Source organism: Coturnix japonica, chromosome 3 (assembly GCF_054131305.1).
Source record: "Coturnix japonica strain WE chromosome 3, WE-NBRP24, whole genome shotgun sequence".
Classification (NCBI taxonomy): domain Eukaryota; kingdom Metazoa; phylum Chordata; class Aves; order Galliformes; family Phasianidae; genus Coturnix; species Coturnix japonica.
Window position 1 is genome coordinate 26970595 of NC_140665.1, and position 19036 is coordinate 26989630.

Genomic DNA, 19036 nt, shown 5'->3' on the forward strand with positions numbered 1-19036 from the left:
TTTTGGTTTCTTGTGAGGAAGTGGCTAGTTCAAAGCATTGTCTGTAATCCCGCTGATTTGTTTCCTCACAGACCTTAAACAACACACATTCGAGGAGTATAAAGGGCAGCAACACGGCATACTCTGAGTTTGAACTGTCCTACTTCCTGGAAGCAGCTCTACAGAGTGCCTACGTGACTCATTTAAAAAAGGGGTAGGTGGATGCAGATGTTAGTAAAAATAGATAATACTGCATATCTAATATGAGAACAGATGAGACTTATGTATTCATGTGTTCTGTTGTGACTTTTTGTTGCTGCTGTTGACTTGCTTCAAGGTTTCTCATATCCTACCCCTCCCACCCGCCTTTCCCTCTCACCCTAAGTCCAGACTCACAAGTAGGGTGGGGTTCGACTATTTTATTGTCTTGACTCAGCTCTGTTCCCTGTGGAGATGAGAGGAGTCTGACCATAGAGAGCGAGTGGAATGTAAATACTACGGAATACTTTTTGAATGTGCAGCCCTAAGGCCTGGTTTAGAGCTCAGTGAAGTCTTAAAGAGTCGTTTCTTTTAGTTATTGAAGGTCTTGAATGTCTTGACCAAACCCCCAGATCTGTGTGGTTTAACTAGAAAGAGCACCCTCTTTCAAAGGCCGTCAGTGAGAGCACAGTGACCCCCTAATACAGGCAGTATCTTCATATCTATTTAGCTGATGGAGAGATTGCCATGAGCGGAGAATGTCCTTTTACCACGTGTAAACAATACTTGTAAGAGTTCATCCTTCCCTAGTCCTGTGTTTATAGCAAAGTATCGCTTTTGTTCTTAAGGAATCAGATACTGAATTTCTCACTGTTCTGTAGAATGTAATTGGTCAAAGGCTTGTAAACTTCCTTGAGCAAACCACCTTTGGAAGTATTTCATTTCTGTGGCTTTTATAACCTTCACTCCAAAAGATATTTTCTCTCCTTTTCTTCACTCCTTTTTCCTTCTGAATAAAATAGAGAAGAAAGGGAAAAGGAAAAATATGGAGAGACTGAAAAGGAGAAAATGAGGGAAAAAATCACAGCAAAAATCAGTTTAAATTCTTCTGCAGAAGAAAAAAAAAATATATATGTATATATATATATTGATTCTGTTGTTGCTGCTGCTTCTCTACAGCTTGTTTTTTTTAACTTTCCTTTCCCCCCAGTAATGATTTAAATGCATCTATGAATATGCTTGGTGTTCTCTATTGTTTTATTTGTAGCTAGGATTAAAAGCCTTCATGTACAGTGCAGTTGTACTTACTATTGCATGTCTATGCAGGGTGTCATGAGGTGAGCCTTATTTAACCTAATGGCTTTATTCATAAAGACCAGGTGTTACAAAATGACCCCTTTAGTCAACTGCCTGCAAGTTTATTTGTAAGGAAGTACAAGGTTTCAAGATGTAGTCCCAGAGATACAGGATACATATGTGGTTTTCCCACGAGAGATGATGGTTGACCATCTGTAGCTCAAAGAGTGGGCTTTGCTGGCCCTTTGCCATTTTGGTAGCAAACAAAAAGCTCAGGTCTTGCCAGTAAACTCATTAGCTGTGTAATAAAATAAAATCTCATTTAGAACATATGGCACTGATGTCCTCTAGGCACCTTTTGAATAACGTACTCACTCATGTTCATTTATTCAGCAACATTTGAAATTCAATCTTCATCACTTCAATATATCCAGTGGGTTGTTTTAGCTATTACTGTGAGCCCTGGTTGCTCTCTTCCCACGTTATTATAATGACAGCCTTTTAAAAAAGAAAAAAAACCCAGCTCAACAGGAAAACAGTTGGGAATCAAAATACATGTGTGAATTAAGCACCACTTTGATTATAAGCTGAATCGCTGCAGTAGCAGCAAAATGTTCTCTGTAGCTGTCTCCTGATGAAAAAACAGCCTCATTACTGCTGTGGAGCTGACATGGCTGTGACAAGAACAAAGCCCCGTTAGTTTTGCACCTCTTCCAGTGCAAATCAGAAGCAAAAGCCAGTGAAATTAAAGGAGCAGAGGAAGAAAAATGAGACAAGTGGGAATCCCCTTTTTGTCTCTGTGCCCCTGCTTGTATATTAATGTGCAGCTTCTGCCACGAGAGGGCATAAACAGCATTGGGATATATGAAGGAAAAGGGTGGGAGGGTGAAAAGGAAAGAGGCCTTTACAGATATTTTGTGCTGGGTCCTAGGAGGTGCTTCCCCTGGGCACTTGTATACAAAACAGCACTTCATTTCCTATAGGGGAGCTGATGTCTCCCTCAGTGGATGAACCGGGAAAGGAGTGGTACTGTCCTGCTCTGTCCTGCTGGCAGCCTCTTGGATCGTGATCAGGGATCATAGAGAAATACAGTGGATGGGTTGGAAGCAACCTTAAGGATCATCTAGATCCAACCTTCCTGACATTGGGATTGCCAACCCGATATGTCAGATTAGGTCAGGGCCCATCCTCCCTGACCTTGATGTCTCCAGTAATAGGGTACCCACAGCTTCTCTGGGCATCCTGTGCCAGTCCCTCACCACTCTGAGTAAAAAGTTTAATTTAATGATCCTTATGGTCCCTCCCAACCCAGACCTTTCTAGAGCACTGTGATGTGATGTGATGTGATTTTCCTGTGTACAATTCTAGGCAGTTCTCCATGGGCACAGCCACCACTGGAAAGCAAATAACACAGGAGGCAGAGGTGTCTTTCCCCTTTAGTGCATGGTGGAAAAAAAGCACCTCCCTTACTCACACCCATGCAAAACAAAGGTGCATGCTGCTAAGGAGCAAGCTGTGAGGATCAGCGAGTCCTACAGCTGTGGCAGTTCTTCTCCCTGTTAATAGATGGCCCAAGTCATTTTTGCAGAGCCCTCAGTTCCATTTTTTTTTTAGTATTATTGGTTTCTGTTGCATGGGCACTTGGAAAGAGTAACTTCATGTATGTGTGTTACAGTAGAATCTAACAAAAATTTTGCCAGAATATTAATCTTTTTCTGAGAAATTTGTGTGGGCTTGCTTGCCATTTATCCCTTCTTCAATCCTCCTAGTCTAGCATCTAATAAAGGAAACTTAGGACAGTGCAGCTGTTAATTGACAAGTGAGTCTCACTGCCTGCTAGATGAATCTATGAGGGCTGCTCGAAAACCAATGCCTCTTATTTTGTTATGTTGGCCCACAGTGTCAGAGGTGGTTGAACCTTCCTGCCAGTATCCCATTACGTGTTGTTGCTGTATGCCAGATGGCAGCAAAGGGACGGTCTGACACAATGGTGTCAGATGTAGAAGTGTGTCTGAAGCAAAGGTGTGCCACTGAATTCCTCCATGCAGAAGGAATAGCACCCAGTTGACATTGATCAATGCTTGCTGAATGTTTATGGATACCAAGCAGAGGGTGTGAGCACGGTGGGGTGGTGGGAGAGATATAGGAGATGCAGAGTGGCCATGGTATTGCTGCTGTTAGTGTGCTTTCCTCTGGAGAATTGACTCTGCAAACTGCCACGTAACCATCTCCAGATCATCTCTTCCATTTGTTAATGGCTGTTTTCACAGTTAATAAATAAGGATAAGAACATGATCTTTTGGGCTCCACTTTGGCTCATTATTGGCATTTTATTTTCAAAGGTTTTGCACAGAAAACAATGTACTTCCTAAGTTTCTTGCCTTAGAGTTTTGTGTAGTGCTAACCAGCTAATGTGATGTTTGTGATATGACTATTTCCATAGTCCAGTAATTACCCTGTATTATGAGGGTACTTCTACCAGGAAATACAACAAAAACCCAAGCAATCTGAAAAGAACAACAAGAAAGAAAAAAGCAGCAGCAAAAATGGAAAAAAAGACAACCCCAACCCACAAAAAACAAACAAACAAATGCACAGGTTTTCATTCCATACTGGACTGAGTCATTGCTCAGTGTGCTCTCAGTCGCTATTTGCACTGATGGTTTTCTGCGTTCCCCTTTATTAAATTAGCTGTACTTGAATCCTAAACCACATTTCATAATGGCTCTTAAAATATCTCTCTTGCCACCTTTGTGGCTCAAACCACAGCAGTTCATTTAATGGCCAGGTGCTGTTTCCTTCCAGTTCCTCTTTTTTTAATAATTATTTTTTTTTGTTGCACCTTAGCAGTGCAGTAGGGGCCTACAGAATCTTTCAGCTCATTTAATTCCTGTGATCTAATGTTGACTTATGATGCCTTGACTTGAACCAACAGCACCCGGGATTTCCAGGTATTCTGTTGAAGTCATGAGGTGCTCAGAATTGCTTAGTTCCTGATCTAGATAAGATCAAGTGGATTTACCGTGGATTGCTAAGAGTTACAACTACATCCTCATCTGTTCATCTGCATGTGCTTACTGCTGTTCAAAGACCTACTTTTCCGTATTCTTCAGATTCTATTTTCAAAAATCTCATCATGTGCATGCTTTATATATGAAAGGCATCTGTTAACAGAGCTGTAAGTTAGTTATTGTTATCAGTAGCACTCATGCTTAAAGTGAGGTGTCTGCTTCTCAGCCTTCCAGTGCCTTGGAGCGCTGAGTGGAAAGGGGAGCTGCTTCTTCCAGCTGTGTGTTTCTACCCCTGTGAAGGTGCATTTGGTGTTTGTCTGATGGTCTGTGTTCAGCCCCAAAGATTTGTGGAAGGGCAGCTTCCCATTTTTTCTTTCATATACCTCAGGTTCTTGTTCCTTAGTCTTCCTTTCCCTGTCAGTTCAGAAAAAGATGGTCCTCCTGTGAGCCATCGACATAGTTTATGGCCTTGTCTAAAAGCTGGAAGTGAAACAGTGCTCTAATGTTCTGAGAAGAAAACTGTCTCTTTTTTAGTACATTCTCTAGGTTTTTAGTCTCTAAATAAAAGCCAAATGGGGAATTAATTGGCTTTGCAAATGATCACTAATTTTCTTTCTGTTGCTAGTGAATGGAGTTCATTGATGCTTTTAAGACAAATACCGTTATCATAACAAGAAACCTAAACGTATGCATTCTTGAAAGTGTCTTGGAAATGTCATGTACAGCCTTTTTCTTCTTCTGAGCCTCTTAAGGAGTCCAAGGAAGCACAGGAATGGCCTGAACTTTTTAAGTAACTGAGGGGAGCAATTGGGCTGGTGCTTTCTGTTCAACTGGGGGAATGTCTTTTTCATTCTTCAGCATTAAATAACTTGTGATCAATTCTGTTGGCTTTGGTGTGACTGCTCACGTGTGAATATCACCCTGTACCTAATTGCTTTCCTTAGTTTAAGATCCTGAACTATGTGTATGTGTGAATATTCTTCCCTGAACCCACAAAATGCAGCAGGTATCTTGGCTCTCTATTTGGAACGTTTGCTGGAGCTTTAATGTCCAGCTTACAGAAACTTCCTCAAGGAAGTTTTCCATGAAAAGCTGAGAAAATCTTTTTCTTAAGGTAGAGTGGAAAGGGAAAAAAAAAAAGGAGATGGCATCTGGTAAAACTTGTGGGTTTTTTTTTGTTTTTTTGTTTTTTTTTTCTCTTGCCTCTTACCATGTCTGTAGATCACCCACAACTGGGTGATTTTCAGAAGTCTTTGTTTAAAACTTGAACATTAAACTTGGTTGGAAGGAAGGCCTCACACATTTGAATGGTGTGACTTGAAGTCTGTAGGCCTTAATGTGGCATTTCCTGAAGCCAAGACTTAAGTCAAACAGCATCAACTTATTTATTTTTTTTTTTCCCACAGAAAATATTTTGCAATGTTTCTTGAGATGTTTACGGTTGATTTTAGAGCACAAGAAGATTTGCAGTGCATGAAAGTAGGCACAGACACAATCTGTATAATTACTTTCAAAGTTTAAACAGATTCACAGAGGTGGTTGTTACAGTGTGTGGCCTTTTAACAAAACCAAGATGCTGCCTGCACAGAAGATTTTCCTGGAAGAAACTGAAGTGGCAATTTAATATACCAGAACTACCGCAGTCTGAATGACTTTAATTCAGAGCAGCATTGCTCCTTTGCTGTTGGCTTGTATTTCTTTGTGTAGCTTCCACCTTTCAGTGAAAATGAGCTGAAGTCTTGTAGTTACTGTGGTGGTATGGCCATGTCCTTAACCTGGAGGAGCTTACAAGCTTCAGGTGTGCTGATGTGTCCAATGTTTAACTGTTCCTCTCTCCATCTCTTTTGACACTTAGGCACATGGTTATGATATCATTTGGCAGCTAGGCTGGTTTAATTGCTCATGTTGTATGCATAATAATGTGATTATTATTTTTTTCAGCCTAGCCCTCTTTCACTGGAGATTAAGTTGTGCTTGTGGTCAGCTACTCAACTTAGCTGCCTGACAGTGAACTCTTTAAACCACTGTAATTTCGTTACATGTCTGGACCACCAGGCACAAGACACTTAAGCACCACCTAAAAGTCATCATCGTTTAAAAGAATCATTTAAGCTCAGTATAATTCATACCAGTCCAGTCTGAGTTTGCGAAGAGGGGATGTGAATGCATGTGAAGCATCTGCTTTATAAACACGAACTATGAAAAGCTTCCAAATGTCCCCTCTGTTCCTCAAATGTGAATGTGATCTTCTCTGAGGAAGCCATCTGGAGCAGGCATGCTGCAGTCACTGCCTCGCTCGGTGCCATTGTCCTCTGCCTCAGAGTGACTCGTCTCGGTGCCACACTCTTGGTGCAAGGGGTTCCCTTCTTGGCTTATATGAATGTCATGTTTATTGCCCACCTTTGGTGCACCATCAAAATATTTCCTCACAAATTTTCTGGTTTGCTTTTGCCTTTTGTTTTACGGTGTTTTTTTTCTTCCTGCCTTCCCCTTAGCAATATTGTGAAGGGAATGAGGAGTCTGCGAGAAGTATTACGGACTGTGGAAACAAAAGCTACTCAGACCTTCAAAATGGTAAGGGGAATGAATGGGAGAAGGGAAGGTGGGTGTAATGTGCTGTGCAGGAGCTCTGTTTTTTAACCACTGCAGTAGAACAAAAAATTATCTTCACTTGATTGCTTGGAATTTTTTGTTTTAATACTTCTGGGAGTGATATTTCTAGTGATGTACTTCATTCAAAGCGCTATCCAATCGAAACCTCTGAGCCCTCAGATCTGGACATATGGGTTACTTTTTTTCTCACTCTCTCCTTTTTCTGTTTTTTTTTTTTTCCTCTCAGTACTTTTTCTGTCTGCTGTATAAATAGGAATAGGAATGAATTTAGTTTGACAGTGCTGTCCCTTGTTTTCTTTCTCTCTCTTGTCAGTGTGTGCATGCACAACTTTTCAGATTTGCATGTAGTAGCATTAAGTACTTCTGGCTCTTGCAACAAATAAACAGGGCTTTTTTTTTAGACTAACATGCTTCTGTGTTCCTCATATAAAAATCCCTTTGATACAATGTAGTGCAGAGTGATTGTTATTTTTTGTGTTATCTTGTTAATCCCGATTGCCTCTGATGAAGAAATCATGGAGAAAGTTATGTGCCTCATTAACTGGGTAGTTTAACTTAGGTGGTTCTTTCCTATCTCCACTTAAAGAAATTTTGTCATGAAGTTACTAAGGATGTGATGAAATCAGCAGCATGGAGAGTAGCAGTCTTGAACATGAATGAGAACTTTGCAGTCTTGGAAGCGTTGCACTGATATGGCTAAGCTTGTTTTGTGTTTTGTTCGGCTTTCTGTGTTTTGCTTAACATTATGAAGATGGAGAGCACTGGGTTCCAGTGAGTGGGACTGATCTGTGTGTATCTTCCTCACGTATAAATGCAGAGCTGAAATGAAACCTCAAACAGAAGGGGTATCCTGTGTGCATTTTTGCCCAGGTTTCTCACAAATGCCTATTTTGGAATTTCTGTTCTAGCAATAAATCTTGTTGCCTTGGGATCATCTTCCACGTGTAGTTGAGAATGCAGATGCGCACCAAAGTTTTTGAAGTGAATTAGGAAAGGTGACTTAATTGTCACACTCAAATGGTCACGTCCTTTTCCAGATTGAGATCGGGACTCAGGGGTTTTTTTGCTCATCTGTTTTATCACTACGCTGAAATGAATGTAACCATCTGCTGTTCTTATACCGTGACAGAATGTGGCACTCAAATGCCTCTGTCCCAATGCAACTGGGGAGAGCTGTACAACACCCTTGGGGAAGAATGTTATTCCTTAAGGGGAAATTCGAAGATGTCCATCCAGTAGTTTTTCCTGGGATTTCCATTACACTGGAAGTTGTGTTTTCATTTTCTTGTTTAGTTTTGAAGAGCTGTCAAGAGGGCAAAGGAAGGAATGTGCTTAATTAAACAAATTTTTCATGCATGAAAATGAAACACAGTTTTTTGTTGGTTTTTTTTTTTTTTCCTAATTTGTGGGATCACGGTGTTCTCTAAGCATAATGATGCTTTTTTTATCCAAAGGAGGTAATAGCATAAATCACAGGCTTGGCCTGTTCTGGTTTGTTTGGTCTTATTCAAAACAGGAGTGAAGCTAATTTATGCAGCTACTGTACTGTATGCTAAAATCAAAGAAACTGGAAGTATGTAGTTCTTGCCTTTTGAAAGGCTTATCACAAACTGTACTCCTTCTTTTGTGGGAAACAGTAAAGATCTTTCTGTTGCTGGCATAATATTCTTCCCTCCACTCTGAGGCTGTAGGAAAAAATACAGGAGAGTTGGCTCCTCGGGGTAAAACTGACTAAATAATTACACACTGAGACAAAAAATGATACTGGCTAATGTTGCAGTGCCCTCAGCCATTTTGCCTATGGTTGCTTGCTATAAAAAGCATAGAAAAGCTTAGTTAGAAACAGAAGGCTTTCTGTAGGTTGTCGGTAGGAGTGTGGGGAAGGTCTCAGGGTTTCCTGGGAGTTGTATGTGACAATATTTCTTTAAGGCACTGCCATACATCCAAATCAGTTTGCCATTTGCTAGATACAGCTATGAAACCTGCCTTTATCTGATGTTGAAGGAAGTATGTGCTGGCGTGGCTGCATTTTAGACAAATTCTTTGTTTTCGTGTGTGGTGAGGCAGATGAAAATAAAGAATCTTGCATCAAAATAAGTTATTTTTCTGAATCTGATCACATGGATTTTCTTAAAACTCGGGATGATTTGTTTAATCCTACAGATGCAACAGCTCAAGTGGAGTAATGTTTCAGTTTATCAATCATAACTCTTCTGGTATTTAAAAGAGAATGACTCTTGGCAGGCTCATACCATGTCCATAAATAGCAGAGGAGATAACTTTTCTTTGACTGCTGCATATTTAAAAAGTGTTTTCTGGTTTTAGGACAGAAGGGCTGAAGTTTCAGACTACCTCTGTTCTGTGCTGAGTTTGCTGTGGTGTAGAGCACCATGCTACTGAGAATTCCCAGAAGATACCCCTTGTTTTGATTTCTGGGCTTGTTTGCATGCTTCTATTTACACTGAAAAATAATAATAATAATTAGAGGTTTATTGGATGAGTGTAAACAGAGACAAATGCCAAAGGTAGTTTTGCAAAGTCGAGTTAACTGGCTGCCTTTTGGGCTCAGCTTGACAGCTACATAGATATGAACTATAAAGCAAGTATTTAAGGATACTCAGTGGTCAAACAAGGGCATGTGACATTGCAGTCTCAGTATAAAGTTCCTAATCTTCTCTCTTCTGCCACTATTACAACAACAACAAAAGAGAGGGAGAAATAATACTGAGAAGAAGCTATAAAGAGCTGCATTTACACCAAGAGCTGAATGCTTGCTCTTTTAAACCTAAGACAGAAGTAACCTCTGGGATGAGACTTGCTTGCAAAATCTGGATGCTGCGAAAGCATTGGAGTACCATTACACTCAAACATAGCTACATTTGTGAGACTCTCAGCAGTCCATGTGGCAATCTGTTGTCTTCATTCTCTAACTTGTCCCTTGTTGTTAGGCCTTTGTGATATGTGTATGGTTGTTAGGTATGTCGGATATGTGTGAAGACTTTACTGATGCATCTTTCTGTGTTTACTGATCTCTAGACTGCAGCCAAACAGCTAGGCCAAGTGCTTCTCCATTCCTTAAGTGAAGACTGTTATTGGAGCCCTTTATCTGATCCTCTCCCTGAGTTCATGAACAAGGAAGATCAGTCTTACATTAGCAATCTTCTTTGTCGGAAGCCCGAGCTATACACAGAAGAGAAGTAAGCATCATTTTTTAATTTTGGATTATTGACAGAAGGAAGAGGGGGTGTTTGGATGCTCTGCAGTGTTGCTAATTGTGTCACTGATTGATGTACTAGCTTTGGGAGTTATTGTTTTTGACTTCATACCAAAGGGACTACTGGAAAAATAAAGCATCCAACCTAGACTATTTGATTTTCTTCCACACAAAGGAAGAAAATCCAACCAAATAGCTGTCTTTGCTAAGAAGTGGAAATAATCTATTTATGGTTCAGAATACCTCATCTTGGATGTGTTTCAGAGCTTTTAATTGTGTAAACCTGCAAAAGAAGGTATTACCTAGCAAATGAATTATGTATAAGATGTTTCATGTTACTGCTCCTCTTGTGAAATGAGAAAGAGAGGCTGATAGGATAATTCTTGACCTTCCTCAGAAAAAATGCGTTCTGTCTTTCAGTGTTTACTGCCCTCAGGACAACGTAGAAGAGGCTCTGCTGCTCCTCTTAATCAGTGAATCCATGGTAAGCCAAAAATAAGTTTGTAATATTGATAGCACAAAAGGAGTATCTAGAATTTCCACGTCAAGTCTTCTGGTTGGTTTTGTATACAGAATCTTCCCTAAATAAAGAGAAATGAGGATTTTTACTGATTAACAGGAAATGCTATTTCTTCCTTTACTGGCAATACCACTTTTATTAAGTGAAACCTCAATGAAGGATTTGGGGAATTGTCAAGAAAAAGAAATGCCGGTGTTCACCATAGCTGCATGCTGTTCTCAACAGTGCCTCTGCTTTGCTTTGTCAAGGTCTTTTTCTGCAGTTAGAAAGGGCTTTTTGTAATTAAAGTATAGACTGCTGGACCTGGAGCTTGTAGCGTGCCAAGTGTAGCATTACACTTCCATTAAAATCAGAAGAGCTCATGTCAGTGTGACTTGTCTGGGTTGATCCTTGTAGGAGGAGGATTTGGAGCAGCAATAATACCGAGTGCTGCAGCTATCTCTAGGGCTGGGCTTGCAGCTGAACGATCTTGGGGGACCTTGAATGCTATAGTCTTGTTCTGCTGAGGGGAATGCAGGTTATGTTTGTGTTATCCAGTAGTACGCAAATGACAAACTGATCTTATAACTGTTATGGATGAAGCAGTATGAAAACGCTATTGATAGAGTCTGGATTGTTGTACCGATTTCAAGATTTAATAAGTAGGCTTGTATTTAAGTACTGTCGTCTATATATAGGAACTGTCTGTAGGTAGATGCAAGGCATTTTGATCTGCTGAACAAAAAGCACTTAAATAAAAGTCTATGGTGGACCAGTGCAAGAATGATAACAGACTGTTTTTTGGGGAACAGAACATCTGAATCTTCACTTTCCTCTTGAGTTAACAGTAGGCTTGCCATTGGTTTATTGTTTTAACTGCTTAGTTTATTGTTTCTATTGCTGTGGAAGGGAAAATTTTGCTTAATTTATTATGTAATGAGGCATCTTTTCCATTACACTGCTTTGGTGTAAGCTGGTGTACAGGTTTGTTGGTCATTTGGAGATGTGTTGGGTTTTTTATGTGTTAAATTTGCTGAAGCTTATGGAAAATAAGTTAACAAGAAGCAGATTTCCAGTTGAGGTCTCCCTTATGATATAATATTAACAACCAAATAAAACATGGAACAAAGACATGTCCTGTGCGAGAATGTTGATCATCAGAGAACCACAGAATAAGTATGTGAGAAATAGGCTGAAAGGAATATGGGATGTGGTAGGTTTTTCAAGAAATATGCTTCTTGAACACCCTTGTATTTCTGTTCCTAGATGTGCAAGGAGGGAGTGAATCATTGCTAGGCACTTTGCTGCAGCAGCTGAAATGCACCATACGCTTCTGTTTGTCTCACGTTCCTAAGGTGAAGCTAACACCTGCTTCACCAGGATCTGTGCAGCTCCACAGAAGATGTTACGGGTATTGTAAGAACTCTTGCTGCGGGGGGGAAGTGGATAAAAGAAAATGCATTTGAGGTGTTGTAAGCCTCATCCTATGCTCCAGAAAACCTTCTCTGGACTCTCAGTCATCCTGGGTTTCAGCTTATGACGCTGTCTGTGTCAGTCCCATTTCTGACTGGGTTTAACCCATCAAAGCCAGTGGTGCTGTCTCTGGGAGTGCTGTGTGCATGCCCCACGTGGTGGGTGGGAGTGGTGCTTGTTCTGCTGGTCCTGTCAGCACACTGGGCATGTTGTGCTGCTGGAGGCATCAATTGGGGTTGGGCAGGGCTAATTCTTAACCACACTTCTGTTTGTTTCAGTACCTGTTCTCCAGAGTGTTTGCTGTGAGTTGGTTATGCTGCCCCTTAAATTAAGCTAGAAGTTTCTCAGAACACGGAATGGAACACTTTCCATTCCTTCTAGTGTGTACTTTTTAAGTTAAAAGAAAAAAAAAAAGCAAACCCAAAAAAAGTTCTTAATTTGTATTTAGAAATCTTCCCTTCTTGAACTGGAGTTCTGAAATACAGTCTAGAGTCCTTTATTTGGGCCTTGGCAATGCTGGCTCTTACAGCTAGGGATTCTGGCTGGCATGGTCCACCAAACATACCGAATAACATGACATTTTGTGTTCACTTCAGTCATACTGGAAATGAAGCTCCTTGCATCCAAAACTGATAAATTCTGTTCCTGTGTGACAAAGATTAGAAATGTCATCCCCATCTTATCTCTGATTTGAATCCCTGAAAGCGATTTGACCTTGGAAAGCCTGAGAGTGCAGAGCAGATGGTGAGGGGAGAAGCAAGATATTGGGACTTGTCCTGTTCTTTTGGCCGGTGAGAGCAAGCTCGTGGTTCTGAGCATGCCTTAAAGGGAGTAACATTCAATACATCTATGTTTAAACAGAAATCATTAAAATGTATTATCTCTGCAGTTCCTTACTTTATAAAATACCATCCTGCAACTGAAAGAGAAAAAACTCTTATTGCCTTTATGGAACCATTCTTTCCTTCTTTTTTTTTGTTATGCCTCGAAGCCCAGTGATGATGCAACAGCTGCACAGCAGTCATGTATTTCTTTGAGGGCATTCAGACTATAGCAGGTGAAGGAGACAACTGGGGGCAGGATTGCCTGTTCTGTTTGTTCCTTCTGAATTATGGCGCTGTGCTTATAGCAGCAAGCTTGACTGTCTGACTTGCAAGGCAAAGCTTTACAGTTTGGTCCTGAGAGAAGATGGCTTGCTTGATGTTTCTAGTGGGAAATACATCATCCCTATTAATCATGAATGGTTATGAGTTGCTGAGGCTTGAGTAGAGTTTCTCATCTTTTGCTTTACAGAAGATTGCCTTATTTCTAGAATTGCAGAGAGGATGCAAATTCTTGAAAGATAACTTTCTAAAGTCCAGGTTACTAACAGTAGATGCATGATTTTGGTACCTAAGTCTTATCCCATAGATAAACCTGCCTTTGGATATGGTGCGCAGGGACATGATTTAGTGAGAATTGTTAGAGTTGGAGTAGTATCATAAGATTACAGTTGGACTTGATAATCTTTAGGATCTTTTCCAACCTGAGCAATTCTATGAGTCTATGATTGTTCTTTCCCTTTCCTTTCCTTTTGTTGGACTGCTTTGGCTGTGAGAAATCATATGCCTTGCTTTCAGTGGACTTCTCCAGAATTAGTTCTGCTCCAAAACCAACCGTTAGAACATACCTGGTGAGAGATATGACAGCCACATCTTAAAATCAAATGCCAAAACGAGGAAAATGGAGGAGAGTGTTCACATGTTAGCTGTCCAAGGATAATTTGAATATCTTAAATGCTTTGCAAACTGGCCATGTGCTGAGTGTGGAAAATAGCCAGTAGTTTCTACTTATTTGGACTGTAACTCTCCAGCAGCTTGTAGCAGCTGTTTTTGTAATTCTCTGTTGTTGTGAACCACTGATGCATTTTGCTTGAAAGTGCTTACATGAAGGGAAAGGAGAAAAAAGTAACAATATGTAGAATTAACATGCTCACTCATTGGCCAAACCCTCAGCAAGTTAGATAGGGACTGATTTGTTTTGAGGACATGGCTTGCTTGCTTTGTCTTTATGGCTGCATTGTGCCTCCTTGATGTTTATAGAAATGGAGTTACGTACTCATTTTAAGTGAAGTTGCTGCTCATACAAACTAAGTCCTTTACCATGCTCTGATGTGTTTTTGTTGTGGGTGAGTGAGACACTCAGCCTTCCAGCCTCTTTGTATTTATGGGCTTTTTTGCTGAGACTATTAATGGGGTCCTGTAGTCTGTAAGCTGTTGCCTACCAGAAAGGAGGCAGATGCCACACAGTTCATACAAGCGGTAAGTTTTCAGTCTCTGAGTCGCTGTTCTGAAATAGAGCAATTTGGGCATCTCAAGTCTGAGCAGATATGGGAATGGTTGGGGTTTAGTATTTCCTCTTCATTCCTCCTGCTTCCCATTCTCACAACAGCCTTGTGGTCAACCTTGAGTATTTTCTTTGTGTATATTAGTCAGACAGGTATTCAAGTTCTGTGTAGAGATCATCAGTAACTTAGAATTCAGCAGCCTTTTACATCTGAATGAGTCTATGCCACTGCGAGGAGTTCATTCATTTTGTTGGCAGCGCAGGCAAAGCAGCCAGAATGGAGACCCAGAGGATGTGGGCTGAGTATTTCCCACCTCTAAGCAGAGGCATCAACTGCATGATTTCAAAGCCTTGTTGTCAGTCTTCCACACATAGCATTTGTTTTTCCTCTCTTAATGTTAGTATTGAATCACACCAATTACATTATTACAGTACACTGTAAAACATGCTGCAGTTCTGTATAGATGGGTTGCAGTGGATCTGGCAATTATGTCTCTTTTGAAAAGACACAAGTTGAACATTAGAATGCCCATGAATTAAGGGGCAGGCAGCAGGCACTCATTAAAGATTTTAATTGCTTTCTTTTTCTTATTTGAAACAAAGCAGGGGGAGCCATCTTTCAAAGTGAGCAATTAAAGGATACTTCATAGCTAATTGTAGTGTGAAGGGACTGATACATGGAATATACTCTATTGAAATGCATATTATTGCTTGATGCTTTATTAAGAAGCACATCTCTGTACTGTGGTAAAATTCAATTTTCTGCAGCATAAATGCGTGTGTAATAGCTGATGAAGTAATGGCTGTTTGGATTTCCTGTGGCCTTTTTCCTTTCTACAGATGCATGTAACAAACATACCGTAAATAAGCTGCAATTATCACGTGGCTGTGGCATAACAATGTCTGTGACGTACAGCAAATCTCTGTAGATAGGCAGGTTATCCTGATGTAGGTATGCTGTATATGTGGGTATGAAGATGCAAGCTGTCCATAGCTCAGCAGGACTGTTAGGCAAATTGCTGATCTACATAAAAGCAGACATTTTCCCTGCTGTAATCTGGTTGGGTCTCTGCAGCTGGAGTACCTGTGCTGGGTCAGAGACATCATGGCTGAGCTGTGGGAGCTCGTGGCACCAGCTGCAGCCTGCTTGGGTGCATGCATCCTGCTGCTGCTGGGAGGGTGCTTGCTGTCCTGTGTTGGCATTGTGTCTGTAATGAGTCCCAAAATATGCAAACACAGTACGTCACTGGGTTGCCGTGTTACACTGGATAGAGGGGGATTGATTTTTGTAATTTCCTCTGTGAATATAAATCATTCCTGTTGGTAGCGATCCTCTCCGTTCTACATGTTCTTCTTAATCAGAGGGTCTTTTCTGCTGGTGTGACTCACCAGCTTTCTTTCCTGCCCGTGTGCAGTGAGGCACGTCTGTGTGACAATGGCAAAGGGAAGAATCATACCGGGCATGTCAAAAATGTATTTGTAGCTCTTCTGCTTCTGTTTAGAGTAGAGGAAGAAATAATGCAGTGGGACAAATCAGTGAATTGCTACTTACCGATGCTTTATTTGGAGATTGTTGTTGGACAAATAACTCTTTTTTAAATTGTATTCAGGAAAATTAGTGTTCTGAAAGAACAGAAGCACCTGTGTTGAAGTAGCACTGATGGAAATGGCTTGCACCTATGTTGACCAGTGACTGTCAGTGATATTTACACAAACATAAACAAAGATGGGGAAAATGGTGACCGTGATCACAGCACCCATCATCTTTAGAAGCCAAAGAAATGTTTGCGTTTTCCTGAGGGATTTCAGGAAGTGTTGATTCACATTTCCCTCCCTTACCTTCCTGTATGTAACACTGCAAAGGTAAATGGTACCCTCAGCCTTGGGATGATGATTTATGTTATTGTTTGTATACACTGCACACTCCTTCTACTACTTATTGGTCAGTTTTTTATGAGATATTCATTATTTGGTGTTCTATAAGTAGCTCTGCATTAACATAAGGATTTCTTGTTTTTTGAAGAACTGGAATTAGCAATTGGAGGTAGGGTCAGTATTTACATAACCATAAAAAATGGTTAGGATAGAAGTGCCTTGATAAATTTGCTCAGTGGCAGCTTTTATATGTGGAAGCAGAGTGATAGATTGCAGAGACCTTCTGTGGCACTGAGATTTAAAAGATGGAACAAAATATGGTTTATGACCTTGTAAAGAACATTAGTCATGCCTATGCATATGTTGTTTTTAACTACTCTGCCTAGGTGAAGTACGATGTGTTCAATATGACTGCAATTTTGGAACATTACCTCCTAGTAATACATTCTATTCCCGCTTATTGCAGAATTAGGGCTTGTTGTTGCATCTAGTACCAACATCTGTTAGCAGATGTTAATGGGCACTCACCAGTTCTGGTTAATTTTCTATCTGTGCTAATGGGGCAACTTAAAAATCATAGCTTGGTGCTGGATGGATACCCAAAAAAGTATCAGTCAGTAATTGATTCTAATGGGAGGTCAATCAGATTGTGCTATTTTCTGTCAAAAAGAAGTTAACATTTAAGTGATGCAGAAGATTCTGTTCATGCTGTTGTATATACATAGGAGAATTCACATGGCAATAAGGATTGTTCTGTACAAGCTCAAAGTCTTTTTAAAGTAACAATCTCAGAAGCATCCCATATATGCTTTTTTTAAGAGTTTTTTTTTTTTTTTTAAAATTTTATTTATTTAGGTAAGTCTCGGAGTTGAATCCAAACAGAGCTGGAGCTTTTTTATTTTACTTATGCTGCTGAAGGCAGATGAGCCGTTTTTCTCTACACTGCTTTGACTTTAAATGCATTCACTGTGTGGCTCTTGCTTGTGATTTGCTTGGTTGTCAGTAATTGTGTTTGCTGTTTCGATTGTGATAGAGTGGTTGGAACTGGGTACTACACAGATAATGTAATGATGAAACACAGCTTAATTGTGCTAAAATATGTGTAGGCTTTAAGGGCTGTATATTTTTGGAAAATTTTATTTCATTTAATTCTCATGTTTAACCTTTTTAGGATAAAAAAATATATCTCCCTGCAATTAAAAAGAAATAACCTCCTTGCTTTGGGGAGGAAATGTTTTGTTTGTGTTTGCTTCAGGTGAAACTGTTGGCAGTCTCCTAATTTTTCTGATCTTTTACATGACAGACCTGAATGTTTTCTTATGTTGTGGCCCACTGAGCTGGGATGCTCAGGGCACTGTATCTGTGTGATCAGTACTCACAATAGCACACAGCACTGCCTTTCTCAGAGGTTAGGCAGGCTGAGTCAAGCCCAGCCTGAATGTTTGGAAAATAGAGGGAGTTTTCTCTTTACTCTGGGATTAAGATTTTCCTCATTGTCCTCAGAAAGCAGAGGCTGGGATCTTGAGGTAAATTTCAGTCTGTGGCATACAGTACTTTGGAACATCACAGTTACAGGCAATTGAATTAATAAAGAACATAGAGTTGAACAGGTTGTCAAAGAGGCAGTGAGTGTCCTATCACTGGAGATGCTCAAAGTCAGGCTGGATGGGGCTGTGAGCAGCCTGACTGAGCTGTAAGATTCCCTGTTCATTGCAGGAATGTTGGACTAGATGGCCTTTAAAGAGTCCTTTTCAATTCAGGTGGTTCTATGATAGATAAAGGATAGCTTTGGATTTCTAATTATGGAGAATCTGATATGTTATGTCTGTTTCCTAACTTTCTGGTTGTGTAAAACAAACAAGGTGAGGTATTCATGCAGACCCTTTCAGCTGCTTTCTTGAGTTTACTTTGTGTGGATAAAAATTAAGTCTGCTTCTGCATAGGAACATCTTCTGTTCATTTGGGTATTTTTAATAAAAGATAAAAAAACTGAACTTGGTGATTTTACTTGGCACGCTATGGATGATTGGTAGAACTTCTTATGAAGGAGTCAGATCTCTTGCTGTATTGATGTCTGACTCTCCATTTGTATCTGTACCCAGGCAAACCGGGATGCAGTGATCAGCCGTGCCCCTGACCAGCAGGATGACCGTGCTGTCAGCCTTCGGGATGCTTCTGAAGTCTACGACCTTCTCAGCATCACTCTGGGCAGAAGAGGGCAGTATGTCATGCTTTCTGAGGTACTTCTGGCTTCTCTTTCAGCTTCCTCCTGAAATGTGCTGGAGTAACCCATGTATTCAGTAACTGCTGGCTTGTCATCAGGGAGGTGAAAATCAAGCATACTATTTGACAATTAGTAGAAACTGCTGCAGACCTACAGCCACACAAACCAGAACTGTTCGAGACATTAAGTTAATTTTTATGTAGGCGCTTGAACAAAGCAGTACTAATTTAAAGTGATATTGTAAGCTAGCAGGCCCCATTAACTAACAGGAGGAAGGTGATGTCATCAGAAAAAAAACAGAAACAAAAAAACAACCTGACCTTCTCCATGACTAGTTGTCACCCCCCATTTGATTACTGAGCCATGCCAAAGCATCAGTCTTGACAGATGTATATTTAAACAACAAAAAAATAATCTAGCTTTTCTCCAATGTTTGTTTCTCAGTGCTTGGAGAGAGCCATGAAGTTTGCATTTGATGAATTTCACCTCTGGTACCAGCTTGCCCTATCGATGGTGGCTTGTGGAAAGGTAAAGTTTGAGCCAAAGGA

General features: G+C 40.4%; 1 protein-coding gene across 7 annotated transcripts in view; it reads left to right on the plus strand.

Annotated features, from left to right (window-relative positions):
• The window catches only part of TTC7A (tetratricopeptide repeat domain 7A), a 162474-nt gene that overhangs the window by 28315 nt on the left and 115123 nt on the right, over positions 1 to 19036 (plus strand). For all 7 annotated transcript variants that reach the window (XR_014944632.1, XR_014944631.1, XM_015857449.3 and 4 more), the window contains 6 exons: positions 72 to 193; positions 6761 to 6839; positions 9915 to 10075; positions 10513 to 10576; positions 18367 to 18504; positions 18933 to 19016. Coding sequence is in view for 5 of the 7 variants with exons in the window: in XM_015857449.3 (XP_015712935.1) it covers positions 72 to 193; positions 6761 to 6839; positions 9915 to 10075; positions 10513 to 10576; positions 18367 to 18504; positions 18933 to 19016 (648 nt within the window). In the remaining 2 variants the exon portion in view is untranslated. The remainder of the gene's footprint in view (positions 1 to 71; positions 194 to 6760; positions 6840 to 9914; positions 10076 to 10512; positions 10577 to 18366; positions 18505 to 18932; positions 19017 to 19036) is intronic.